The sequence below is a fragment of the Lissotriton vulgaris genome, chromosome 2_1 (genome assembly GCF_964263255.1).
Source record: "Lissotriton vulgaris chromosome 2_1, aLisVul1.2, whole genome shotgun sequence".
Lineage (NCBI taxonomy): Eukaryota > Metazoa > Chordata > Amphibia > Caudata > Salamandridae > Lissotriton > Lissotriton vulgaris.
Window position 1 is genome coordinate 553822338 of NC_141687.1, and position 22288 is coordinate 553844625.

Below are 22288 nucleotides of genomic sequence, written 5' to 3' on the forward strand. Positions count from 1 at the left end.
TTTACACTGAACCGCTGGCCCAGGTGGTGGTAAATGGTAAGGCATCCGAGGTCTTCACCCTTGAGAGAGGGACTAGACAGGGCTGCCCTCTCTCTCCCCTCCTATTCCTGCTTTCCCTTGAACCGCTCGCGGCCTGGATAAGGCAGGATGTCTACCTTAAAGGGATAGCATGGACGGAAGGATGGGAGGACAAGATCTCCCTATACGCCAACAATATCCTTCTGTACCTCTCCAAACCGCGTAGATCTATCATGGCGGCGCTTGATATCTTCACGAGCTTCGGACGAAACTCCGGATTTCGGATAAACTGGAGCAAATCCCACCTTTATGTACTCCGCGGGGACCCCCCGAGGCTCCCTGCCACTTGTCCCATAACAATGGCGGAGGACGGCTTCAAATATCTAGGAGTCTTTGTCTCTACAGACAAGACTCTGCTGTACGAAAGAAATCTATTGCCACCTCTACAACAGCTCCAACGCGACGCTAAATCCTGGCAGCAACTTCCATTGTCATTGCTGGGCCGAGCGGCCTTTTTTAAGATGATGGCGCTGCCAAGATTTCTCTACGCTTTACAGAACTACCCAGACCTAGTACCTAACTCGTATTTTGCAGCAGTTGAAACGGCGCAGCGTGACCTCCTGTGGGCAGGGGCACCTAGAATCGCATTGTGCAAACTCAAATTGGGGTGGTACGACGGTGGAATTGCCCTCCCTGACATCCGCAAATATTACTGGGCCGCCCACCTCTCAGCGATCAATCAAGGGACATACAGTGACGGGAACGACCCCGGGTACGGGATGGACAGATAGCTACTTGCTGGGGGGAATTATGAGGTCGCACTCTACTCCAAGCCGGGTAAACACCAACTCACGGGACCAACGCAACACTCAGTACAGTTATGGCACATTGCTCAGCGGAACCTAGGGTGGTCAGATGTCCTTACTATGTCAACTCCACTCTGGGCCTCCGAAAAACTTGGCAACTTGGGGCACACCAAGGGGTTCCGTAACTGGGACCAGATAGGATTCTCACAAATCAGAGACATCTGGGGCCCTAAAGGAATCCACATGTTTGCCCACTTGCAAGAAACATACCACCTAGCTCATACCGAACACTTCAGGTACATGCAAGTGCGACATTCCCTGCAGGCGAACAATTCCACCAGAGACAACACTGCCTCAGACCTCCCCACTCGAAGACAGATTATTGGACAGACACATTACAGAACACGCCATCTCTCTCACATACAAAAAGTTAATCAACAACCCCCCGACACGCTCCTTCCCCTAAAAGAGAAATGGGTCGCTGACAGGCTAGAGATAGATGAGGAAGAATGGATGTATGCTCTTGCCTCCCCTAGGGAGGTGGCGATTTTGGCCCGATTGCGATTGATCCACCTGAAAATTCTTCCCAGAGTGTATATCTCATGTACTAGGCTACAAGCGATGGGGAGGGGAGGAGAAGGGCTATGCAGAAGGGGATGTGGAGGGACATGCACCTTCTTCCATACACTATGGGACTGTCCGAAGGTGCAAAGATACTGGAGACGAGTGGTGCAGTGTATGCGGGAGGTGTGGGAAGTAGAGATCCGCCTGGAGGCTAAGAGATGTCTTCTGAATATTTGGGAGCCCACGGACCTGTCTCTAAAGGGGAAAATCTGGATGACACTTGGGCAGATGGTGGCAAAGAGAAACATTGCTAGACTGTGGGGAGCCCCCAATCCACCGAAACTGATAGACTGGCAAAGCGACATGGATTGGTGCATGCTGCAAGAAAAGACTATATATACAGCAAGAGGGTGCCCCCTCAAATAGAGAGAAGTATGGTCAAGCTGGAATGACTTTAGGGGAAACATATGTGAGCCTCCCCATGTCCCACAGACCGGCTCGGAAGACGTAGACTAAACTGTTATTCCTGTGGCTATAAATGTGAGTAATGTATACATTTTAGATGTATTCCTGGTGCTGTAACGGACGCAAGATGAATGTAACTTACTGACCGTGTTGGTTTCATTACTTAATAAAAAATTGAAATAAAAAAAAAAGTATATTATAGTTAGGTCAAGCAGTTACTAGAGCAGCAGATTTAGTAACATTTTTATGATTTTGATAGCCCTGATTTTTATTGGGATTGGGATTTCAAGGGATTCTGGGTAAAACAAAAACATGGACAACCACGTAAGTCAGTCCATACTGGATTTCCCTAGGTATCTAGTTTCCATAAATGTGCAAGGGTGCTAGGTTTCCATAAATGCCGGCTGTGCCAGTATCCAAAATCCACAGCTAGGTACGTTGCTAAAAAAGGGGCAGTTTCCAGGTAAAAAATGTGATATGTCCACCTTATGTTTTGGGTCATTTCCTGTCACGGGCACTAGGTCTAGCCAACCAAGAGAAGTACTATTTTTATCTGGAGATTTGGGGGAATGCTGGGTGGATGGAAGTGTGTGGCTCCTCGCATATTCCATAACTTGCCATCACAGAAATGTACAGAAAATGTGTTTTTGAGGTTTGCAAGGGATTCTGGGTAACAGAACCTGGTGAAAGCCACACTAGTCACCCCATCCTGGATTCCCCTGCCTATCTAGATAAAAAAAATGTACAGGTTTGCTATGTTTTCCCAGGTGCAGGCTGGCTAGTGTCCAAAATGTACACTGCAAAAAAAGGGGCAGTTTTTAGTGGAAAAATGTGTCCACGTCGCGTTTTGGGCCATTTCCTGTTGTGGACACTAGAGCTACAAGTGAGGTACCATTTGTATCAGGAGACCTGTGGAAATGCTGGATGGGTGGAAGTTTTGGCTCCTCGCATATTTCAGAACTTGCCATCAAGTGTGAGGGGAAAATTTTGTTTTTTTAAACAATTTTGAGGTTTGCAAGGGATTCTGGGCAGAAAAAGTTGAGAGAGCCATGCATGTCAGCCCATCATGGATTCCCCTAGGTGTCTAGTTTTTTTTAAATGTACAGGTATGCTAGGTTTCCCTAGATGCCGGCTGAGCTAGGGCCCAAAATCCACAGCTAGGCACTTTGCATAAAAAGGGGCAGATTCCAGGTGAAAAATGTGATGTTTGCACAGTGTGTTTTGGCCCATTTCCTGTTCCGGGCACTAGGCCTAGCCACACAAGTGAGATATCATTTTCATTGGGAGAATGCTGGGTGGAAGGAAGTTTTTGGCTCACCTCAGATTCCAGAACTTTCCATCACAGAAATATGAGGAACGTGTGTTTCTTTAGACACATTTTTAGATTTTTTTCAAGGGATTCTGGATATACAAAATGTGAGGAGAGCCACACAAGTCACCTCATCCTAGAGTCCCCCAGGTGTCTAGTTTAAAATACGTATAGGTTTGGTACGTTTCCGAAAATGCCTGCTGAGCTAGGGCCGAAAATCCCGAGCTAGGCACATTGCAAAAAAGTTTCAGTTTTCAGTGGAAAAATGTGATGTGTTGATGTAGTGTTTCGGGCCATATCCTGTTGCAGGCCCTATGCCTACCCACATGAGTGAGGTATCATTTTTTTTTTGGGAGACTTGGGGGAATGCTGGGTGGAAGGAAGTTCGTGGCTCCCCTCAGGTTCCAAAATTTTCCATCACACAATTGTGGATACATTTGTTTTTTAGACTCATTTTGAGGTTTGCAAGAGATCTGGGTAGGAAATTCAGAGATGTGCAAATAACCACTATTTCTAAACTCCATATCTTGTTTCCATTTCGATAATACACAGGTTACCTTGATACCTATCTTGCACTCTTTATATTTTACCAAATGAATTGCTGTATAACCAGTACACAATGAAAAACCTTTGTATCGTGTAACTCAGTAATTGACTCTTGTTGTGAATGTATCTAGGACCCTAATTAAATATTCCTGATTCATGCCCTTATGTGGTTATGATAAATCATGTCCTTATGAAGGCGTAAGAATCTTACCTATATTCAGTTATAGCCCACGCAGCCCAAATACGGCAAGGCTACTTCCTTAGATTCCTAGAGAACACAACAAGTTCTTTCGACACACCAAACCTTCAGCAACCTGGGAATTCCCCATGTCTTTGTTTTGATTTGTCATTGAACTCCTGCGAGCACTAAAGGAACAGTCAGTTCTTAGTGACATCTTTTATTGACATCTTATGTCCAACCTTACGTCAAACACGGCACCTTCCAGGTATAAATATGCCAACACTTGCCTTAAGCAATACATGGTGGTGTGGAGCAGAGCGGCTATCTATTTATCCGAAGCCCAGCTGATGCGACAGCAGAAGGAAGCCGCCCCTCCCCTTTGACACACTGGAGAAGCTGCCTTTTCTCACGCCGAGAAATCCAGCTCCGGTGTTCCCAACTTAACTAACTTAAAACTGCAACTTACTTACTCCTTCCCATGTATTAGGCTTAGGTCAGGTACACCGGGGTAGGCGTATCTTAGAAGCACCAGTTGAGTTCGTTAGTCAATCTTTTTATGTATGTAAATATTTTATCCGTTTTAAAGTATCATATGGCTAAGAAACCATATCAATGCTTTTACAGTATTATTTTAGAATACTCCTTTTACTGTACGCACTTTACTTCATGATAAGTATTGCAATTGTGGCAATTCATTTCTCTTGCATAAGAAAGAAGACTGCTCAATAAAATAGCACCTTTTATTGAAAACGCCCATCTCTCTATTTCTCTGCACCCTGGTGAAATTAAGTATGCACGATTGACTGAGTGAAATAGCTGTCTATTGTTTTCACATGACTCTGGAGATACAAACTTATTCTGGGGGAGCAAAGTTGTCATGTTATATGGTTGTCAGAAGCTAATCCCTGCTTGTCTAAATCTGGGAAGCTAACCCCTCCCTATTCATTCGAGAAAGTTTCTAGTGACCTCTGAGCTAGCTGTCAAAACTAATTAAGTCTAACATAGTCAGTAGAGATCTAGATGACCTCAGTCCTACGTCTACACTGCTGTTTATGTTATTCCAATGCGCAGAGCCTATTGGGAATATAGGAACTACACTACATGGTGCCCAACGTTTGTTAAGTCGATAATCTAACGCAAAGAGTAACTCAGTCGTGCTTTTCACACAGACCCATTTCTCTTCTAAAAACTCCAATAGACGTCTGGAGTGGGTGAAAAGGTAATATCCGCCGAAACTTAGTAGGATGAGAATCCTATGTATTAATTTACGGTATAGTCAATGTGGAAGGATACAGTGTTCCAAAATATTGTGCACCTAATCTTTGTTTCCTTGAAACCTGCTCTGCAAAAAACTTTCATTAAACAATGTCAAACCACGGTGACAACAACGAAACCGATGAAGCCGCAGTAAATGCGAATCAACCGGGTGTAGACCTTACAGGGTTTATTGAAGATGACCATGATGCAATACTCATCCCGGTCAATATAAGAAAAACCATAACTATAAAACTTATAGAAAATGGGGTATCACCGAGAGGTGGTACAGTTGTATTTGTGGTAGGGGCACATGAGTATCGGCAGACAAAGGTATTCTATTCCTGGATAACTTTTCCAGCAGCACATACTGTGACACGTGAGTTCCACTATTATAAAATAGCGGAATCTCCAGAGGAATACTCTCCTTTCGAGGAAATTGAAATTCCACTAGCATACCAAGAGCACCTGCTCTTATTTAATGGCGCCCTAAAACATCAAAATCACATAACCAGGCTCGGTCCACTAGGTAGACCAGGAGCCACGTAGCCGGTTCTAGCCAGCTACACACCACACCCAAACATTGAAACAATGTCAAAAGAAGAACTCTTAGTTAAAAAAAAAAAATTAACAACAGCATATAGAGATTTAGTTCAAATTACACTTGACGGTACAACCTACCGACTAGAACAACTAATTGAAAATCCTGAAAAAACCTTTATTAAAAACAACCTCAATTCTCAAAAGAAGAAATGGGAGGGTAATAAACAAACTACTCCCAGAGAAAAACAATTTCAGTCCAGAGGAAGGTCTCCCCAACAGAGAAATAAGTCTCCAGGAGGAGGGGACAAGTCTCCCCAAAGGGAGCCCTCTGAAAAAAGATATAATCTTAGAGATAGGGATAAATTAAGAAAACCTGACAGATATCAAGATATTGATACACGCCCCTCTCGATCTTTTCAGACTTCCTCACAGAAATCGGAAAGAAGAGGACGGTCAGAACACAAGGAAGAGCACGTCAAGTCCAAAGACAAAGAACCTGCTCATCAAAGTAAAAAATCACAATTTCCCAGAAAGAAGGTAGCAATTATTAAAATTAAACATGCTGAGAATCCTGAGGACACAACTAAAAAACGGAGAGTGGACCCAGACAATGCTAGACAGCGCAGCAGAAGTGACCATAGCGCTCAAGATCCTGATGGATCTTCTGGAGACAGTGGACACAAATGAATACATTCAGCTGGAAACTGCAGACACGCAAATTAGCGTGCCCCATAAACTATATGAAATAACATTACATATAGAGGGAGATAAAACTAGGAAAATAAAAGGTCTCTTTTGGGAGAATCTATCTAAAGGCTATGATATTCTGTTAGCCGAAAAAGACTGGCCACCAGAGTTTGACAGGGAGTGCCCTCATGGCGAAGAAATGATTATGCCTGCCTTCTCAAATCATCTCCCAATCCATAAGAAATACACATTTGCAAGAAAATGGGCAGTAGCCCAAGCTCCTGCTTTATATAAAAATCATGTAGGATGGGATGAGGATTCTCCTCCCCACGAAATCCAGTTAAAAAAATCAACCTACTGCACAAAAGCAGTACCCAGTTAAACAAGAAGCTAAAAAGCAAGTCAGAGAGATCTTAGATCAACTTGAATATCAGGGGGTGATTGAAACATGCACCTCACAAATGCACAAATGAACAATCCTTTGTTTCCTGTCTCCAAGCCAGACGATTCATATTGTCTAGTTTTGGACTACAGACATTTAAACTCCTGCTGTAAAACTTTTGCAGTCCAAAACTCTCACACTGCAGCACAAATGAATAACATCGTGCACAAAAAATATAAAACAACATTGGATATATCTAATGGATTCTTCTGTCAAAACATTGCACCTGAAAGCAGGTATTTGACCGCTTTCTCAATAATGGGGTCGCACAAATGATTTTGTCGACTCCCACAGGGATTCAAGAATAGCCCAGGATTATTCTCAGCAAGGGTAACAGAATTACTACAAATGTATGATGATGAGGCATTATCCTATGTCGATGACATCTATCTTACAGACGATGACCCAGAGACTCACTTGAAAAGAGTCACCACCATAATACTTGGGTTCGCATCGGAAGGTTACAAATTCAACTTTAAAAAGTCAAGAATAGCCCATCTAACTGTCCTATTTTTAGGATATGAATTATCAAGTGAAGGCAAAAGTCTAGTAAACAATTTCTTAGAGAAATGTGCAGTACTCCAAGCACCTAAAAAGCTGAAGAATTTACAATCAATACTAGGTTTCCTGAATTTCGGAAGACCATACACTCTAAATTATGCAGAGAGGGTTAAACCTCTCTACGAATTAATAAAACCTGAACACACAGAAATTTTGAGATCATTACAGACAGACATGTTAACTAAAAAAAACTGCAAACACGCGCAAACGAACGCAATCTTGTAATCCGAGTCATCCCAGGAAGATGCGGATTCACATACCTGACCTCTAATGAGGGAGAAATGGTACCAATAGCTTACAAATCACATTTGTTTTTTTTTTTTTTTTTTTTTTGCGAATGAATGTATACGGATTACAATAGAGAACTTTAAGACTTCCACTTTTATTCCTTCACTCTTTTCTCATACTTTCCGGCCACATAGAGTACCCCTTTGGTGGAACTGTCATGTTATAGTCCTCCTGTATCCTTTACCATATTCAATAATTCATGGCGGCAAGGAAGGAGAGCTAGCCTTTTTGGCTACTCGATGGAAATTATTCTCATCTGAATTATTGTCACCGCTTTAATCATCGGACAAGTTGTTTTAATCAAATTTCTCTTGTGTATTAATTAGTATAGTAGTTTTCCCAAATTTCCCAGAAGTTAAATTTTTTGGAGAGTTTCCCCTTTCTATCTAATTTGTTAATGGTAATAATGGAATTAAGCCAATCTCCATGCAGCGGAGGCGTTGGCTTTACCCAGTTCAGACAAATCTCTCTTCTGGCAAGAAGTATCAAGACAAATAATAAATTTTCTTGTTTTTTGGTTAACCTCTCGTTACTTACATTTAGCTCAGTGCATATCCCAAAAATAATTAATGTTGTACTTACATTTACTTACATTTACAAATCACATTTGTACACACAAGCTGAAATAAAATTCAGTTTGACAGAAAAAATTCTGACCGCGGTTCAAACTGCTGTAGCAGGAGAAAGAACCCTAGCCCAAGGCAAGAGAATAACTGTTTTTACATCAGAATCAGCCATTGAGACATTAACAAGCCCAAGCAATCTAAATGCTGTGGCATTGGATCCTAAATGGATACAATGGGAAAATCTCTTGCTACAGAAGACGTGAAACACTATTTTGATCCGAAAATGAAAAAACTAGAAAATTAGGAATATGAATATGAATATCCTCTGCCGAACAAAATTCTGGCTCTCGAACAGTACACCTGTGTAATCTATACAGACAGATTTGCACAACATTTTGTTGTGGAAAAGCAAATTTACAACAATGCGTGCGCGATTGTTAAAGGTTGTTGGCGCTTAGGTAAATTCAGACCAATGGTCACTAAAACGGAATAATTCAGAAACTGTACAGATCAGCGAGCTGAAATAAGATCCCTAAAGATGGCGCTTGAAAATGCCAATCGAGAATTCCCCACACTGATAGTGTGCGATTCACATTACTGCGTCCGGTCTTACAATAAGAGCCTGCAGACTTGGATTCAAAATGGTTACAAATATGACACAGGTGCCACAATAAAGCATAAAAAGCTTTGGGAACAAGTAGTTCTTTTGCAGAAAGAACTACAAAAGACTCACATGATACATACACTGAATCATCGACGTGATGGCGTTCACGTTGCAGGGAATTCATTGGCTGATAGAGTCACAGCGGCAGCTCGTCAACCGGCTTCCGTAGCCACTAAAAAGCGTTCCAAAAAACAAATAGATGGAGAAACCATCCTGGCAGTAAAAGCCTCATTAAAAGGCGACTATGCGGCATTACCTTTCAACTATCCACTCAATAATACATACATAATTGATGCGAACTCCGTTCCGTTTGCTTGAATCCCTGGAGTGGGGGATAGAGTAATTCCAAACACGAACCGGAGAATCTTCTTGATACAAGAAGCACACATGGGATTTGGTCTGAGGCACCAAGAGATCCTGAAATCTCTGATAGAATTACAATCACAATACTGGTGGCCGGTGATGAGCGTAGAAATTTACAATTTTGCAATAAATTGTGAGGACTGCAACAGAGATCGCAGATATGAACCGGACCAGGCACCAGGCCAGACACCACTATTAGACAGCATCTATGGGCAGACGTCCGACCGGACAAATGCGGTCCCATAATTATTAAGACTAGATTCACTAAAGATGTGGCCCCAGAGTTTGGCTGACGCCAGAACTGTTATAAAAGATTTGCAAGTCTTCATCGGCACATACGCAATTGGCATGCTACATTCTGACCAGGTTCCTGCGTTTAGCTCTCGAGCTTACAAGGCGGCCATGAGCAGCATGGGCATTGCATTGCGGTACTCTTCTCCCTTCCATCCTGAGGGAAATGCGGTTGTAGAAAGAAAAAAACGTGACATAAAGCAATCTATAACAACGAGGGTATTAGGTTCGGGTTATGGGTGGGTCAAACATCTAACAAGTGTCCAACGTAGTCTTAACAATCTGCCAAGAAATTCTCTAAAGGGTTTCACTCCATCCGAACTATTGTTCGGCACTAGAATGAAAATCCAGTATTTAGATTGTCAAACTTCAGTGGTGGAAGAAAAAACCTTTGATATCAAAGATCGTTTGGCTGTTTTACAGGACTTGAATGAAACAAGAAAAAGTCTAAGTAACATAAAGTCTAAGCCAACAACCACTGAAGAACCACCTGTCCCAGCAAGCCCTGTCTGTATTCCAAAGAGTGGGGATCTGCTCAGAGAAAAGATCGCGGTGAAGAAGGAATTTGGGCCTTCTTACAGAAAAGCACTACCTGTCTTAGCTGTCAGCGGAACAAGATCAGTAGTACTACCGCCACTTGCTGGTAAAAAGGAGAATAGAGTTGTATGCATCGACCTGGTGAAACCACAATCATGTGGCCAATAATAAGTAGTAGGCCCAGTGGAATCCCAAGAAGTAGCATAAGACCAAATCTTGCTACAATCCAAGAGGTTCAAACTGAAAGACTAATCACTTTCGATAAACCATCAGTGAATAAAAAAGGACTATGCAACAAAGCCATGGAACGTGTGCCTCTTGAAACCCAAATTGCAACAGTTCAAGAAACACCAGTCTACAACGATGTAGCCTCGGACTATACAAATGTAACAAAAGAAAATGCAAAGATCAATGGAAATCCGGAAGCAATCCAACCTGTTGACAGAACTGCATCTGGCTACTTTATCAACTTTGATGACTTTTCCGATGATCCGAGTGAACATGGAGACAAGCCAGCAACAAAAACTTTCAAAAAGAAAATTAAAGAACTTTTTCATCAACTCAAAGAAACATATCTGATTTCCCCTTGGATTGAACTATGGATTGTGTTAGGTGCACTTATCCTTCTACTTTGGCTAATCTTAGTTTTAATTTTGAGAATATTTATTGATAGAAAATTCAGTAAAATGGACACAGCAAGTCAGAACATCAACTTGGTCCTGAAACCACACAGATCCTCTCACATAGAGAAAAGAGAACTATCACCAGTGAACATCACAGCAAAGTCTATACCTGGTGGTATAGCATGGGACAGAACTGACTATGAAATCTATGGCCCGGTAGAGCTCTTGAAGTATCCACACTTATTCAAGATTTCATTAAGTGACTTTGTGACATCAAGTTCTTTCTCTGATGATTGGGACTTTGAAAACATTATTAATATGATGTCAAATTTAGAAATGTCAGCAAAATTTACAGAACACGATTATTTACAGGGCTCATCGAATTATGAAGAGATGTACTGTTATAACCACTATGGTCATCATTATCTGCATAAGTCGGCGAATCCTAGAAATGTTTTTACTGATCATCAGTGGGAACATTGTCCAACTCCGCCAATAGGCAGTTTGAAAAAGTTTTATGAAAAATTCCCATACTTTTCAGGGTTTAATCACACTGATCCAGAAATTTTTTATTTCAAGATGTTAAATAAGACAGGAATGAAAAACATGCTGACAAATACTAAATTGATTTATTCTGAAAAATGTTATGAGAAAATGTCAACATTTGGTTTTAAGTTTTGGAAAAACAACATTGAAACAAAAACCATCTGGGGAACAAAAGAATGGCAGGTACAAGGTCTAGAAGCATTATTCAGAGCCTGCATGATCCCAGAACAAATAATTTTCGTGAATGACACAATTCAGCAAACAACATGTCTTGGCTTAGCTAAGATAAAAGATTTAAATAACCCGTCTATACCAAAACCTATGCCTGATGGAAACACCACTACAGATGAGGGGTTAGACGTGTCCTATATTTTAAAACAAAACAGAACAAATCCTGATTGGAAAAAATGGTTGATCTGGCCCATAGACACAAATAACTGTCAAAATAGATTCCTGAACAAAATACAGGGGTTCAAACAGAACAGGCCAGACCCTAGATATTCCCAGAGACAACATCCAGGGATAGTTACAACATATAGTGTAGTAAAACTATGCCTTGACTGGATACAGAAATCCACACTTCCCGAAATCAAGCAACACTTAACTTTACTTAAAAAAGGTGCTAACTTGAAAGATTTCATAATGGGACCTCGCAAACAGCGTCAAAAACGTTTCATATATGCCGGTACATACGCAGCTCACAATGAAGCTTGGAAATTAAAACAAATTGAAACTGTAGAAAAAATATGGGAAATTGACTGTATCAATTTGGAGAAATCACTTTCTGTAGTGGTCAATGGGTTAACGACTCTGTCCTCCAGAATCTATTCACTGAACAGCATCGTATCATCTGCTATTGATAGAGCAGGACATGCTAATGTTACAACATGGCCAGTCCCAATTACGTTCTATTGTACCGCTAGGTTGGACGTTGCAAAACCTGCGTTCAGGCTATGTGCCAACGGTTTAATCAACACAACGTCATTGTTTTCTATCTTTAACCTTACTGATAAACAAATCAGTTTGGCACAAAAAGGAGCAGACTATACAATACTGAGCATTGAAAAACTTGAGAGATTACCATTGACGATGTCAGAAAGACCTGTCATTGCATGGATAATACATGGCACCATTACAATCCCGATTACGACTTTTCAGTTTCAATACTGCCAAAAATATATACCAGCAGGCCTGTATGAAAGGTTGGGTAAAGGATACATCAAATCGACCTGGAATTTACCTTATACACACAAATGTTACAGTGAAGGGGAAAAAGAGGTATTTCTTAGTGGTAATGATTGTAAGAAATCACTAAGAAGTACACTCCTGTGTCAAGGTATTAACTTGCATGGGGCCTGTGAAGGTTCTTCGAACAACCTTTCATGTCATCTTCAGGGCACCCCTACTACACAGATAGAACCATTTTTCAGACAGCTTTCCAACGGTAACTACGTTCTAATAAGTGATCACAGCTGCTGTGGCATGGTGCCAGGAAAACCCTATCTCGTAACTGTGACGGCCAGGGTCATTTGCTGTATGCAAGTATTGTATCCAAACAGCAATCCAGACATGAAGGCGGCAATATGGCCCTATGTGAATATCTCTTCTATTCTAACTGATACTTTAAGCAGAATGAAGTCTATTCTTTTACAGACAACTGTGCCTTTAACCTCGTCCAAAGAGACATATTACCTGCAAGTTGCAAGGACAGCGGCAGAGATACATACCATATTATCGACAAATTGCCCGGTGCATTTCGTAGAAATGTTAAATCAAATCTTAAACATGTCAGATACCAGTGGCATCGCACATGTATTTAAGACAATTTTTTCGGGACTGCTAACACCCTTCGAAGCAATTCTTGGCATCTTCCCGAATTTTGTGCATTTGCTCTTCGGTGGACTGCCTCTTATTTTGGGACTCGTAGCAGGAATTTTAATTTTGATCCTTCTGCTCCGATATAGCAAGCCAAGTCACAGACAAAACTCTGGCAACGATGGAAGAAACGATCCTAGCAATACGATACCGAGAACGTATCACTAAAGTCCTCGGATTGGCCCGGCTAAGAGATCTGAATTCTACCTGGTTTCTTTCATTCAGACCAATTTGGCAAAATTGCATCTTACCTGTGCTTCGATGTCTGCTATGCGGAGAAGAATGCGTGTTGGACGTTTGTCTTACATTACCATCAGCAGTACCAATGGATATCGATGCTTTGCTTTGTCCGGTAACGACTCATGCAACTGTTGTCCCCAGCGGCTCCCTATTCGGATGACAGCATTCGTTGAGACTTCACCATTACGATTAAGTGGCGGTGAAGTACGAGATGAAAGCGGCACCACATAGGTACAACCTTCTGTGAACATTGCTGATCCTGACATCGATGATGGCAATGCATCGCACATATGCACTATTTCCACCTTTTCGGAGTTGGCCCAACTTTCACCTACTGTTGTAGACAAATTTTTTACCGGCCTATCAGAAGTAATGTTCTCCCCTAACAACGAGAATAATATTTGAAAAAAACAAGCTCACAGCATTCCCTGAACTCTGAATTCGGCCTTCAGTTTTGATAAACAGAACTCCAAAAAGACAGTGAAACAATTTTTTTCTCCCTTCCCAAGAACGAATATTTACCATTTTTTGGCACATGGTACTCTGCTTAAAGTAGAACTATTATTAGAGAAAAGAACTTCTATTTTTAGAGACTCTAGAGACAATATTTTGAATCAGCCTCTAGCCTATGTACAATCTTGTATTACTTTGTGATGAAATGGTCTCAACTTTTTTTCTGTATTCAGAGCCATTTCATAAATGTAATTTTTTGCAATTCATTCAGCCAATATTCATATTTGTATTACCTGAATGATAACTTTGCTTGAAAGCGTACAGTATAATACTCATTTCGTGTATCTATACCATTTCAAATGCATTTGATTGTATTTTGGGGTGGGTTGGAAAACACATGCATGCCTATATGTTTATATATTGCTTAGTATTTAGTAATGATGGATATTCTATGTGGAGTGGGTGTTGTGAATGTATCTAGGAACCCAATTAAATATTCCTGATTCATGCCCTTATGCGGTTATGATAAATCATGTCCTTATGAAGGCGTAAGAATCGTACCCATATTCAGTCATAGCCCACGCAGCCCAAATACGGCAAGGCTACTTCCTTAGATTCCTAGAGAGCACAACGAGTTCTTTCGACACACCAAACCTTCAGCAACCTGGGAATTCCCCATGTCTTTGTTTTTATTTGTCATTGAACTCCTGCGAGCACTAAAGGAACAGTCAGTTCTTAGTGACATCTTTTATTGACGTCTTATGTCCAACCTTACGTCAAACACAGCACCTTCCAGGTATAAATATACCAACACTTGCCTTAAGCAACACACGGTGGTGTGGAGCAGAGCGACTATCAACTTATCCGAAGCCCGGCTGATGCGAGAGCCAAAGGAAGCCGCCCCTCCCCTTTGACACACTGGAGAAGCTGCCTTTCCTCAAGCCGAGAAATCCAGCTCCGGTGTTTCCAGTCATCCTTGCGGGTTACTGGGAGATCGAGTCCTGAGAAACGAGTTACAAGACCTTCTTCATTCTATAACAAAGGTACGGAGCTGATTCAAACCTTAGAGAGAATTCTTGATGCAGATTCTTGGCAAAAAACCCAACTTAACTTAAAACTGCAACTTACTTACTCCTTCCCACGTATTAGGCTTAGGTCAGGTACACCGGTGTAGGCGTATCTTAGAAGCACCAGTTGAGTTCGTTAGTCAATGTTTTTATGTATGTAAATATTTGATCCGTTTTAAAGTATCATATGGCTAAGAAACCATATCAATGCTTTTACAGTATTATTTTATAATACTCCTTTTAGTGTACGCACTTTACTTTATGATAAGTATTGCAATTGTGGCAATTCATTTCTCTTGCATGAGAAAGAAGACTGCTCAATAAAATAGCACCTTTTATTGAAAACAACCGTCTGTCTATTTCTCTGCACCCTGGTGAAATTAGGCATGCACGATTGACTGAGTGAAATAGATGTCTATTGTTTTCACACGACTCTGGAGATACACTCCTTATTCTGGGGGAGCAAAGTTGTCATGTTATATGGTTGTCAGAAGCTAATCCCTTCTTGTCTAAATCAGGGAAGCTAACCCCTCTCTATTCATTCGAGAAAGTTTCTAGTGACCTCTGAGCTAGCTGGCAAAACTAATTAAGTCTAACATAGTCAGTAGAGACCTAGATGAACTCAGTCCCACATCTACACTGCTGTTTATGTTATTCCAATGCGCAGAGCCTATTGGGAATATAGGAACTACTCTACACTCTTGGTAGCCCGGGTTCTTCATGAACATACAAGCCCTATACATTCTCGCAACCAAAAGGGTCCTGCAATTGTAATGGTATATTGCTTTTGAAAATCTGTCATAGTTAGACAAATTTACAGGTAAAAACGTAGGCACACAAGGCTGGAGGTTTCTTTCAACTGAAATCCAATTTTTGTTTTTATTTCAACTGTTACTTTCATCCAGGAAAACCTTGAAGGATTTACCCAAATAACCACTTGCTGAATTCAGAAGTTTGTCTACTTTTCAGAAATGCATAGCTTTCTGGGACCCACCATTGGCTTCACAACCATTACTATCACTAACTGGAAGGAGGTTGAAAATGCAAAATATAGGCTATGTCCCAGTAAAATGCCAAAACTGTGTTGAAAAATTTGTTTTTCTGACAAAAGTGTGATACCATTTGCAGGGAGAAATCCAGATGCTTTCTTCTGCAGCACTTTTCCCCCCGAAAAAACAAATGTAGCTGTATTTTAGCCAATTTCTCTGTCCCCTCCAGGGGAAGCCACAAACCTTGGCTGCCTTTCAAATACCCTTGATGCTGGAAAAAAAAGACGCAAATTTGGCATGAATTCCTTATGTGGACAAAAAGTTATGGGGGCCTAAGCAGGAACTACCCTAAATATCCAAAAAAAAGTCATGGCACAGGGGAGAAAAGGCCTGGCAGTGAAGGAGTTATTATTCATGAGGTAAGTTGATTATGACACACTCTAATCTGAATTTTACCAGCAGACCCATTAGTACATAAGTTGGTTTGTAAAATTTTATACTGGTCGTAAAAGTACTGCTTGCAAATTGCGACCAGTGTCTGGACTTTTTACTCTAGATACTCAAGATGGCTAACACAATGCCACCATTTGCAAGTCTTGTGAGTTATGTGGCTCCATGCATCATGTAGTCCTTCATGTCTTTACTTAGGTTTTTAACAAAGAGCACTGTTCCAAGACACAAGAATTCTAGCCAGATGGCACTCCTCTCTGCACACCCCTCAGTCCTCTTCTGCTCCTGAAGACATGCAGGTTTAGGAGCTTTGGAACAAAGCCTAGTGTTGGACCATTGCACAGAGCACCACACTGCATTCTTACACCTGCAAATTGTTCTAACATTCCCTAGTTTATTTCAGTTTGAAAAGACTGTCAAGTAAATCATCCATAGTTTTGGACTATTGATTTAGCAGGGATAAAAAAAGATATTGCTTTGCTCTAGGGGAATAAACACAAGGAAAGTATCAGATAGCTCTGCTTGAAATGCAGAGCAAATTGCTTCAAACATACAGGATCATGATTTGTTCTTACATGCCATATTCTTTGTTAGGTTAGCTTGTTCCTTTTAAGTCTTGGGAGAACAATGGTCTGGTGAAAGGTGGGTTTAATTTAAATAGAGGGAAATGAAAAACAGACTGACAGTAATTCAATAGTGTTTTTTCTTATAAATTATACATTTGATATGCATGCATAAAAAATAAACAGATTCACGCAAGGCAATCAATATTTAATTTCATATTCTCTATGAAAGAAATGGGTTTTACAGACCTGAGTTGATGCCTTGTGAGATGACCTAGGTGTCATGGTAAAATCAGAGACGGTAGATGCTGGCTGGGAGTTGTAAGACACTTGATGCAAAGGGAAAGTTGATTCAAAATGTTGTACGCTTTCTGTGTTGGCAAATAAAAAAATACAAGATTATTTTTTACCAAACATTACCATGCGTGCAACATAATTGACAATCAAACCCCCAACTCTTTTGAGTTTCTTTTTTATCTTTTCAATAAAATTTTCCTGAAAATTTTAGTCACTAGAATGAACTATTCGATTGATCTAGGAAACTAATAGTAGTGAGTGTAATATTGAACTGTGTTTAGCAATGAAATCTTCTATCTGGGGTTACATTTAATATTAGGCCTAGATTGCCAGTCGGCCATGTGTGCCTCCGTTCTGCCAGTCACATCAGACAGGTATAGCGCACCTGGAATTATCGAGCGCAGGCACACCAGGCTTGATTTTACTGGGCCGAAAATTGCGACAAATATAGTACTACTTGTTATTCAATATGTTTATCGTAATGTTTCTGAAGTGTAAGTGTCAAAACTGAGAATACTGCTCCTCAAAGCTAACGAGTAGCTGACAGCCAAGATGTTTGCGTTCGCAGTAAATAAAGGATGCCTAGTAAAACAAACCCAGGTATAGGAATCTGTGGTCTGAGAGAAAGAGGCTTGGGGGTGGGCCAGAATTGACATAGGTAGAGTGGCCATGCAGGGATATCTCTTTCTATTCCCTAATGGGCAGATGGGTTAAGGGGACCTGAAATTGTGCCCCCCCCCTCCATGTACCTGACCCCCAGCAAGACAATATACATGTTTCTTTACATATGAAATGCTTTCCTTTGCGGCTCATTTTACTACACCCCAGGGACAACTTATTGTTTTCCTTTTGGATTTTCTGTTCTGTTGCTACTGTTCTCAATGTTTACGACATTTGTGTGAGTACAACCACAACTTCCAGTTGACATCATTTGTTTAGAGTATATAAGAGTTCTAACTTATAAAATTGGCAGACCTTGGTTTGGATTATGTTAAATTTCCTATCACACAGAATTTAAAGCTTAACATGGCTGGAATCACTGTATATGTTTATTGCTAACATGTAATGGTCTATGATCATCTGGAAGTTCTTTTAAATGATTACCTGTTTGAAGCCAGTAGTGGATTAAATGATAGACAGTGAATGTACTTGGATGTGACCTATTATGTGCATCGTGTGATGGCTCTTGCTCTATTATACATGTTCACACTATATTATTCAAAATGCCAATAAACATATGTTTAAAGAAAATCTCTTTCTATTCCCTTAAACTGTAAGCATGAGGTGCCTATTAGAGGCGACCTGTGCTTACTTGGTAAATGGAAGGAAGGACTTGCAGCACAGAATAATGTGCCCAACGTAGATTTATTAATCAAGTCAATAAGTCTTTATTGCGATTCTTCGTCATAAAAGACATACTACACAAATACAAAATTCCATACAAGTCAATCATGTTATACAGACTAAAATTTGCTTTTTTTCAAAGATACAGATACATAAAAAGTAAAAAAAATAAAAATATACTAAAATGGTTGCTAAAATAGTATTAAATGTGCAAATAGCAATAGACATAGACAGCTAGATATTATCTAGTAAGAAACTCCAACCGGGACCCGTTTCCATGAGAATTCCCACATTGGTTCCCACTAAGAGTAACCATAGGGTCATGTGCTCCGTCAAATTAGGGACTGACCTTTTTGATCCGAAGAACCCAGGCCCAGCTCAAAAATGTGGCTACACCAATAACCACTGGAGTAGAGGTGTCGTATTTCAATATTCTACTCGCAACCTGCGCTGATCTAGTTCCCATTAGCATACAAATGGGTTTTAGCCATGTGCGTCTGGGTAGTCGATACTCAAGGCAGACAAAAAGGAAGAAATCAACGGTTTCAACTTGATCCATACAAAATTGACATTTATTGCTTCCGGAGGAATTCCATCTGCTGGAAAGCCATGGTAGTGGTAGTGTGCCTACTCTGAATTGATGATACAGTTTACGATCGAGGGGCTTCGTAATGGAGTCCCAGTACTCTTCCTGGCATGGTTCGTCCTTAATAACAAGGAATGTTGCTGTCAGAGAACTACCTACCATGGATGTGTATCTCTTAGTTTTAATCATATACCAGTACACATCCCTAAAAAGCTTTTTAGGTGGAAAGACTACTGAGTCAGGGTTAACCCATAATTCCCCAGCCCCATATCTGTCAATGTTGTTTTTATTTCAGCCAACCAAGGGATCTTATGGGAACCACCTAACCCTTTAACTTCCAATAAAGTCTTAGCATATTAGGAGAGTTCCGGTGTGGTCCACAAACGTCGCCAAAACGCCAATGGTCTGTAACAAGCAACATCCTCAACTGCCTGGCATCCTAAATCAAACAGTAAAGGTATATGCGGAGAGGATTGGGGTAATCCTACAGCAGACCTCAAAAATGTATTTTGTGCAACCCTTAGTGGGGTCAGGTTTCTGAATCCCCACAATTCAGCGCCATGCAAAACAGATACAATAAGATTTTGGAGCCATAGATTTTAACTAATGGAGCAATCGGTTTGGTCAAAGTGTGCTCTTTAAGCAGCGCACCCCCTTAGTTGGGATTGTTTTAAGTCAAGCAGGTCTATTTAGGGCTTCCAACTTAATTTGTCACTGAAGGTGACACCTAAATACGTGAAAACAGATGTCTGCTCCAAAGTAGCGCCCCCCATGTGTACCCTTGCACTAACTGGCCTTAAACCATGGAGTACCATGAACTTAGTTTTCCCCAAATTTACTTCCAACTCATGTTCGCGGCAAAATACCTCAAAACGAAACAGTGCCAGTTGTAATCCCTGTCTCGTCTTGGAAATTAGGAGGGTGTCGTCCGCGAACATGAGCAGTGAGAGTGTTGGTGCGTCGGTCGGGTGATTAGAAAAGTACTTGACCACCCCGTTAATAAAAAGGGAAAACAGGGTGGGGGCCAACACTCACCCTTGTCTAACTCCTTTAGACACCTCAAACCTCTTGGTTACCTCCCCTGGTTTACACCAACGAACCTGAGCATAGGTATAATATATTAATCAGTGTTTACCAACTACAATGCTAATAAAGACAAGTGAGCACATTTGTAGTGAAGAGGACTAAAACCAGCAGGTGAGACTGCTCGATTTAAAGCACTGTAGTAAGATATCACGTGTATTATAACCTAGACTGAGTTCATGTCCAGTCAAACTGTGGGGACTAAATAGCCTGAGAATTCTGATTTTGTGAAGCAGAGTAACCGATAAATGTTATTGCTTTAAAACAAAATGAAAATTAAACTTTGTAACTTCATGAATCCAATGACTTTACTTTCCACCCAATACTTTTAAACTTCTCTGTTGTAACCATAATGTAAATGTGGCAGACCTGTTATGAAGAATCTCATACTGAGAGATGCTGGAAACTGTGTTTATTGAAGATAAAGAAGCGACTAGCCCAGTACAAAAAGGAGCCTAGCAATAACTGTCATGGTGGGCATCGAACACACCTAAATTACACATTCTACTGATGTCAATGTGTTTCATGCTCCTCCTGTTGTATGGCATTTTAGGATCCGAGCAAAATTTACCGATTCATGCCCTTATATAGGTACAATTCACATTGCCCTTATATAGGCATAGAAATCATAACCAAATTTAGGCATAGCCCATGCAGTCCAAATACAGGCATGGCTACTTCCACTCGTTCTAAAAAGACACACATCACCACACTTATCCCTTCTTTAAACAAAGAGTTATACTTTGATGTAATCTTCCTTTTCCCTCCCCTTGGACCATTCCTTTCCCCCCTCCTCCCTCCTTCCCCTTGAAATGTTCCTCCAGAGTTCACTCTAGAATGTTGGTGATCCTGTCAGTTATGAAGAGTGGATGACAGAATAAAGACGTTTGTACTCACCCTGCCTCAGAGCGCCTTTATTTCACAACACTGGTGACAAATTGATGTAGGGGGCCATCTCTGTCATCTCCCCTTTGTTTACTCTCTTCTTCCTGCGTTTCTACTTAATATTCTTCAGTTCTGAAGTGACTTTCCGGTAGAAGACTCCAGCGTCTCCTTGGGGATTACTTTCATATCCTGGTGGAAGTTTCATTGAAGGTATTCCTGGAACGTTCTCTGGAAGAACCACCCTAACAAGCACCCGAGTTTCCTGTGCCTGCTGCCTTTAGTTCGATACTTGTGGAATTTGCCGTTGGCTGCCGCCTCTACTGCCATTGCCTGTGTGCTGACCCCTGTGGAGCGACCCTCAACCTACGCGGCACCTCATGCTGTGGTACAGATCAACTGAAGTGTGACTCCTTCTCACCGCAGCAACCGAAGTGCTTCCTTTCCTCGCTGGTCAACATTGGGTTTCGCCGTCATCCCCTTGTGCCGATCCTGTGGAATTTGCCGTTGGCTGCTGCTTCTACTGCCATTGCCTGTGTGCTGATCCCTGTGGAGCGACCCTCAACCTACTCGGCACCTTATGCTGTGGTTCGGGTCATTCACTTGAGACTCCCATTTTGCTGTGAAGTGTGTTCTGGAAGGTGTCTGCTGTTTAAGCGAGTTACGCGCTTCACTCGGTTTTCCTCACACGGTCTGCTCCTGTGCCTTCCTGGGATCGGGTGCCTTGCTGAGCATTGAACGATTGGATCAGCTGATTGGGCTCTCCAGCCTGTTACCTTCTTGTGTCTCCGTCGCCAGCTCACCGGAGAGGATTCATCGGACTCCTCAACCTGCTGTGGGGTGCCGTTCTGGAGGAGTCCTTGCCTTTGTGGGGTCAGTGTGGAATCTGGACTGTTCGGGCTCCTAAGCCTGCTGTTTTTCCTGGTACTACGTACAATAGAAAATTTGCTAACATTCGTGCCAAGAATTTTCAATTCTATTAAGGACAGGAGGCAAGGATTATGCTTTCTCAATTCCTTTACTGAACAGCAGCCAATCAGCACAGTAAAGTAAAAACTCAGACTACATTACCCATAAACCCTGGGCAACCATAGAGTCCACATAAGTATAAATAAGGAGATAGAGGTTACAACTTCCTCTTTCTCTGCAATAATTGTAAGAAAAAGTTCAACAGTAAGATCCAGAGGCCAAGTCGTCCAACGGAG

At 41.3% G+C, this 22288-nt stretch overlaps 1 protein-coding gene across 1 annotated transcript in view; it reads right to left on the reverse strand.

Annotated features, from left to right (window-relative positions):
* KANSL1L (KAT8 regulatory NSL complex subunit 1 like) overlaps positions 1-22288 on the reverse strand; it is a 2604205-nt gene that overhangs the window by 932725 nt on the left and 1649192 nt on the right. Inside the window, exon 9 of the mRNA XM_086954111.1 lies at positions 17141-17262. Within this exon, the coding sequence (XP_086810237.1) occupies positions 17141-17262 (122 nt within the window). The remainder of the gene's footprint in view (positions 1-17140; positions 17263-22288) is intronic.